This window comes from Hipposideros armiger, unplaced genomic scaffold (genome assembly GCF_001890085.2).
Source record: "Hipposideros armiger isolate ML-2016 unplaced genomic scaffold, ASM189008v1 scaffold_619, whole genome shotgun sequence".
Classification (NCBI taxonomy): Eukaryota; Metazoa; Chordata; class Mammalia; order Chiroptera; family Hipposideridae; genus Hipposideros; species Hipposideros armiger.
The window spans coordinates 452,317-458,152 of record NW_017731969.1 but is presented as its reverse complement, the minus strand read 5'-3'; the positions used below and the strand labels follow the sequence as shown (position 1 = coordinate 458,152).

Here is a 5,836-nt window from a genome sequence, read left to right as displayed (position 1 = left end):
CCAATAAAGAGTTCACATTGTCAAATGACATTCCCCAGGTGTGTCCTTGAACCCCCTCTCACTTCCCCGGGGCCTTCTCTCTTGGGGTGGGGGATATTTGGAGGGGGAGGGGCTTGACTGGGCCTCCCCCCTCCCCAGTAGGTGACCAGCCAGCTCCTGCCTCGCTGGAGAGTGGGCCCAGTCTCCCAGGAACCCAGAAAGCTGAAGAGGAGGGGTCTGAGGCAGTTCCAGGTGGGAAAGCTGATGGGCCCTGGAGGTGGCTGCCTCCTTCCTCTTCTGGGGCTGAGGGGAGGAGGGCTTGGCTGGTGTAGGATGGAGTGGAGCTGCATCTCCACCATGCTTGTGTGGGGTAGCAACCTGGGGGTGAGGCTAGAATGCTGGGATGAGGTGAGAAGGGAGCCAAGGTCAGAGGGTGCAGCTGAGGGAAGGACTTCTGGCCCCGAGCGACCAGGAATTGAACGTGTGTACTGGTCTTGGGGTGAGGAGGTGGAGTCAGGGCAGGATTAGGATTCAGCGGTGGACCCCAGCGGTTTAGGAAAGTAATCTAAAGGCAAAGGGGTGGGGCTAGATCCAAGGGGAGGGGCTAATGGCAGGATTAGAGATTGAAACAGATAAAAAAAATGGGGAGGGGCAGAAAAATGGGTTTAATTGAGCGCGATTAGGGATTTGAGGTGTAAGGAGTGGGGTAAATTAGAATAGAAACACTGACCCGTTTAGAATGTTGGGCCCTGGGGAGTAGGAGCGAGAGGCCAAACCCCATGTCTTCTCCCCAGCCCCTGGTGGAAGCCAGGTTGTGACGCAAGTACCTCCCCCCAGGAATGGGGTTAGGATTTGGGGGCAGAGCCAAGGAAGGTCTGGTTAGAACTGAGGAGGCGCCTGGGCAAGGGCAGAGGAGGGCAGATGCTCTTAAGGGTGGTCATGATAGAGGTTGGTTTAGGCTCCTGAGGTGGGGGTGGGCGAGGGTCGAAGTAGACAGTTTAGGATGGTAGGTGAAGCCAGGGTGCTGAGCTTTGTCTTTGGGCCACGTGTTGGTCAAGTATGACTGTGATCTCGCTATACTAGATTATCTTCTCGATTGTAAACGTTTCTATTGGGGTGTATGCTGCTCCGTGGGTCCCCTGTGAGAATTAAAGCTGTCTGAGGCTCCTAAACCACTTAGCGCGGAACGGCTGTAGCCAGGCTCAATCAGGATTAGGGCAAGGCTCAACGCGGGTGTCCCGGGTCTGGGTGGAGGGAGCGGGNGCGCCACTCAGCCGGCCCCATGTTGATTCTTCTGCGCAGAAGAGCTGAGTGGTTCTTCCTGATGCTGCTGTCTCTCTGTCCCCCAGGAGTGGGAGGAGCGGCGCAGGCAGAACATCGAGAAGATGAACGAAGAGATGGAGAAGATTGCGGAATATGAGCGTAACCAGCGGGTCAGTGCTAGGGCGTCCCCTGTGTGGGGCAGAGCTGCCTGGGCCAGTGAGCCTGCCAACACCCTGCTCTCTCTGCTCACAGGAAGGTGTGCTGGAGCCCAACCCCGTGCGGAACTTCCTGGACGACCCCCGGCGGCGCAGCGGGCCCCTGGAGGAGCCGGAGCGGGACCGCCGGGAAGGCAGCCGCCGGCACGGGCGCAACTGGGGGGGTTCCGACTTCGAGCGGGTGCGCTGTGGCCTCGAGCAGGAGCGGCAGGTGGGGCACCCTGGGCCATGTTCTGTTCTGCAGCCGTTCTCTGATGTCAGCAGCATACGTTCCCGGTGTGTGCTGAGCTTCAGGCACAGTGGCGAGAGAGACAGAATAGGGAGAGGCAGCGTGTCTGTCATTCCCACAGGAATTGTCAGTTCTGGTGCCAGTACCACACTGCTTCCTTTCGGGCGTGTCCTCTCCTTCCTAACATCAGTAATGTTCACTGGGACCCAGCCAGGTGCCAGGCACCGTCGGAGGCCCCGGGGCTTAGGGTTGTAAACCAAACCAGGCAGAGCCTCTGCCCTAATCAAGTTTATTCTGGTGGCAGCTAAATAAATGACTATATAATAAGGTATCAGGTAATGCCAAATGTCAAAAAAAGTCCAGCTGGGTGAGGGGATAGAAGATAGAGAGGGGTGCTACTTACCAGAGATCTGGGATGGCCTCTGTGAGGAGGTGCCATGTGAATAGACCTGCTTCTGATCCCCACCCTATATACTTCTTGTGTGACCTTGAGTACTTGGAGGGGGTGGGGTGGGGTGAGTTGTGAAATAGGGCCCTGACTGCCTGTTCCTTGGTGGGCAGGGCCGCCGGGCTGGCTTGGGTGGTGCCAGTGACATGACACTCTCTATGACGGGCCGGGAGCGGTCGGAGTACTTGCGCTGGAAGCAGGAGAGGGAGAAGATTGACCAGGAGCGGCTGCAGAGACACCGCAAGCCCACTGGCCAGTGGCGGCGGGAGTGGGATGCTGAGAAGACCGATGGGATGTGAGTCTCCTCCTCGTTCACCCATTTGGCTCCTTGGCCCCGACTTCTTATTCCTTTGACTTGCTCTAGCTTCTTACCCTGTATGTTAGTTAGCAGTTGCCGTGGCAATGCTGTGTAACCACCATGTCTCAGTGGCATATAAAAGCATCTCTTTCTCGTGTTCACAGGTCAGCTGGGTTCGGCGAATCCAGGCTGGACTTTCAGCTGTGGGTCTGGCTGGGCTTGGCTTCTCGATGCAGGTTGAACTCAGTTCTGCTCCACATGTGTTCATTCTGGGGTTCAGGCTGAGGGGAGCATCTCCCTGGGGAAGTGCTGGTCATGGCACTGGCAGAAGTGCAAAAGGGAGAATGGACAAACTTCCCCATTCTATCAGCCAATAGACCAGCATCACCGGGGCAGGAACTTAAATGGCCCACGCTAGTGGATAGTACTGCAGTGGCTCCATGGCTAACGGAGGACAGGAAGAATCACTAACAGCGATTAGACCTGTGCATTCTCCCTTCATCCCTCTAACCTGTCCCTCACCAACCCAAGCTCCTTATCCCAATGGTGTCATTATTCGGGTCCAGGAAAAATCCAGTCAGTCAGACTTAAAGCGAAGCGAAGGTATCCTTACGTCATTGACAGGAGGACCAACTTTCATACCAAAGGTGGAGAAGTTTCTGAAAGAGCCAATGAACGGCAGTCTTAAGATCAGCAACTATAGCTTTTATGCCATCCTCTGTCCTGTGTTGTGTTGGAAGATTTCACACCTAGAACTTTTATTGTTAACAGTGGCTACAGAAGGAGGATCTTCTCTGTGTGTCTGGTGGTCAGAATACTTCTTCTTAGATTGTGAGCTAAGCTTGTGCAAGTGTGAAAAGTATTTTGCACAGATACTGTCGCTGATCTTTCTAAGGTATAGGCAGCTAGGCTTTTGGGAGGTGTTCTCAGGGTTAAAAATGAGAAAGTAATTGTTTTTCTCTTGGTTTCCCAAAGCAGCCTTCAACAAGTCTCATTAATGCATGTGTATATTGATTTTGTCAGATATTTATTGAGTCCCTCTTATGTGTCATGGAAAGCCCTGGATTATGGAGATACAGCAGTGGATAAAACACTTGCTTCTGCCTTCATGGAACTTAGAGTCCAGTGGGAAAGATAGGCTGTGACTAGATGTAATGTCAGGTTATGAAGAATAATGAAGCAGAATGCACAGAGGGATGGAGGCTATTATTTTATACTTACATAATATATGTAATAAAATAACGTTTATTTTAAATGGGGGCTTAGGAAGATCTCTGAGCTGAGGCCTGTAGTAGGTGAGGAAACAGGCCACTGAAAGATCTGCAGAAGAGCATCCCAGCAACAGCAGGTGCAAGGGCCCTGAGGCAGAAGCTCCTGGTGACAGGAGAACCTGCTTAGCTGGGGAGGTGAGAGAGAATAATAGGAAAGGAGGCCAGACAGGAAGCTGGGGATCATGTACTTCCCAAATTTTTGTTCTGGGGGATCAGATACTGAATTTTTTCTTTCTGTATTTGTCAATAGTTTTTTTGGTTGGTTGTTTTTTTTTATTTTTATTTTTATTTTATTGGGGAACAGTGTGTTTTTCCAGGACCCATCAGCTCCAAGTCAAGTAGTTGTTTCAATCTAGTTGTGGAGGGCACAACTCAGTGGCCCATGTGGGGATTGAACCAGCAACCTTGGTGTTATGAGCACTGCGCTCTAATCAACTGAGCTAACCAGCTGCCCTCTCAATATGATGTTAAATTTGCCTCTTGTTCATCACCTGATCCTGTCCCCCTTCTAATCAGTGACCCCTGCTCTGGTTGAACATCTGTTCTATGATCTTGATTTCGGACCCTGGCCCCCATCTCTCCCCCTTATATCTCCCCACCCCCCTTGCTCCCACTGTTTCCCCAGTCGCCTGCTCACCCCCTTTCTCTTTCCCTAGGTTCAAGGATGGCCCAGCTGCTGCCCTCGAACCATCTCACCGTTACGGTGAGTGGGTGTCTCTCCGGCTAGGGTGAGGAAGCTAGTTGAGCCAGACGTGGGAGGTGGTTTGTGTCATGCCCCCCACCCCCAACCCCTCCTGGGTTCTGTTGCAGATGACCAGGCCTGGGCCCGGCCCCCCAAGCCCCCGACTTTCAGGGAGTTCCTGTCCCAGCACAAAGCTGAGGTCAGCCGAAGGAGGAGGAAGAGCAGCCGACCCCAGGCCAAGGCAGACCCCCATGCCTACAGGTGGATCACCCCTTCCCTGAGCATGTGAACACCCCTAGTGGGGCTGTGTGGCCCTGTCCCAGTCATTCTTACTTGTATACTGTGGGTCTGTGTGTCTCTCCGGGCACTTGGTCTCTCTGTCGATCAGGCGCTTGGTTTGGGGGTCGGGGCTTGGCTCTCAACTTGATTCTCATCTGTTCCCCTCTTCCCTCTTCCCCATATCCTCTTCTGCCACTTGACCCCCCCCGTCCCCCCAAATCTATCTGTCCCTGACACCTGAGGACACATGGCCACTGTTTCTCCTGAGTGCTCCAATATGCCAAATCTTCATCTGGAAATCCCACAGCCCCTCTCTTTCCCCCAAGTTGAGTTTTGTGCTTCTTCTCTGGGAAGGAATTGGAGGTGGGAAGCCCCTTCCTCCTTTACCCCTAGGTCTCACCCCTTCTTTTTGTCCTATCCAGTGACCATGATGACCGCTGGAAGACAAAGGAGGCAGTGTCCCCAGCCCCTGAGGCCCCACAGCCCACTCCCCCAGAGGAGACAACCACAATGGTAGGGCGGGCTGTCCTCTCTGGACAGGGGCTGTGGGGGTGCTCAGGGCCCTCACCCTCTCCCTGACCTTCCTTGTGTTCCCCACAGCCGCCTGAGACCCCAGCCCCTCCCCACCGGCCTCCTGAGGATCAGGGGGAGGAGGATGAGGGGGAAGAGGATGAAGGGGAGGATGAAGGGGAGGATGAGGAGTGGGAAGATGTGAGTGAGGACGAGGAGGAGATTGAGGAGGAAGAGGCTGATGAGGAGGAGGAAGAAGCGGCAACCCAAGACCACCAACGCCAAGAGGCTGAGCCCACTGGGAGCCCCAGCAGTGAGCAGGCCCAACAAGAGCCCTCTAGGCCGGAGGAACCACTGCCACTTCCCCAGACCCCTGGCACACCTACCAGCCCCTTCTCGCCCCCTGGGGGCCATCAGCCTGTGTCTGACTGGGGTGAAGAGATGGAGCTGAATTCTCCCCGGACCACCCACCCGGCTGATGCCCTCGCCCTCTCTCAGGGTGAGGCCTGGCCTTTTGGAAATGCATGAAGCTGGCTGCTTGTGTGTGTGCTCGAGGGGTGCACGGGCAGGGGGGAACCTCAGGGGCTGGGCCCTGGGACCCCACGTCCCCCACTGCCCTGGCGGCTAGGGAGGACAGCCCATACCCCTCTGTGTATTGTCTA

General features: G+C 54.8%; 1 protein-coding gene and 1 long non-coding RNA gene across 6 annotated transcripts in view; both read left to right on the top strand.

Annotated features, from left to right (window-relative positions):
* LOC109372191 (uncharacterized) overlaps window positions 1-544 on the top strand; it is a 6,718-nt gene extending 6,174 nt beyond the window's left edge. Inside the window, exon 3 of one of the 2 annotated variants that reach the window (XR_002122015.1) lies at window positions 139-544. This is a non-coding gene — a long non-coding RNA (uncharacterized LOC109372191). The remainder of the gene's footprint in view (window positions 1-138) is intronic. The other variant, XR_002122016.1, reaches the window with a different exon arrangement.
* CCDC9 (coiled-coil domain containing 9) overlaps window positions 1-5,836 on the top strand; it is a 16,539-nt gene extending 10,703 nt beyond the window's left edge. For all 4 annotated transcript variants that reach the window (XM_019625181.1, XM_019625182.1, XM_019625180.1 and 1 more), the window contains exons 6-12: window positions 1,329-1,412; window positions 1,495-1,668; window positions 2,248-2,429; window positions 4,360-4,406; window positions 4,514-4,646; window positions 5,087-5,177; window positions 5,265-5,836. In XM_019625181.1, the coding sequence (XP_019480726.1) occupies window positions 1,329-1,412; window positions 1,495-1,668; window positions 2,248-2,429; window positions 4,360-4,406; window positions 4,514-4,646; window positions 5,087-5,177; window positions 5,265-5,702 (1,149 nt within the window). In that variant the 3' untranslated portion in view covers window positions 5,703-5,836. The remainder of the gene's footprint in view (window positions 1-1,328; window positions 1,413-1,494; window positions 1,669-2,247; window positions 2,430-4,359; window positions 4,407-4,513; window positions 4,647-5,086; window positions 5,178-5,264) is intronic.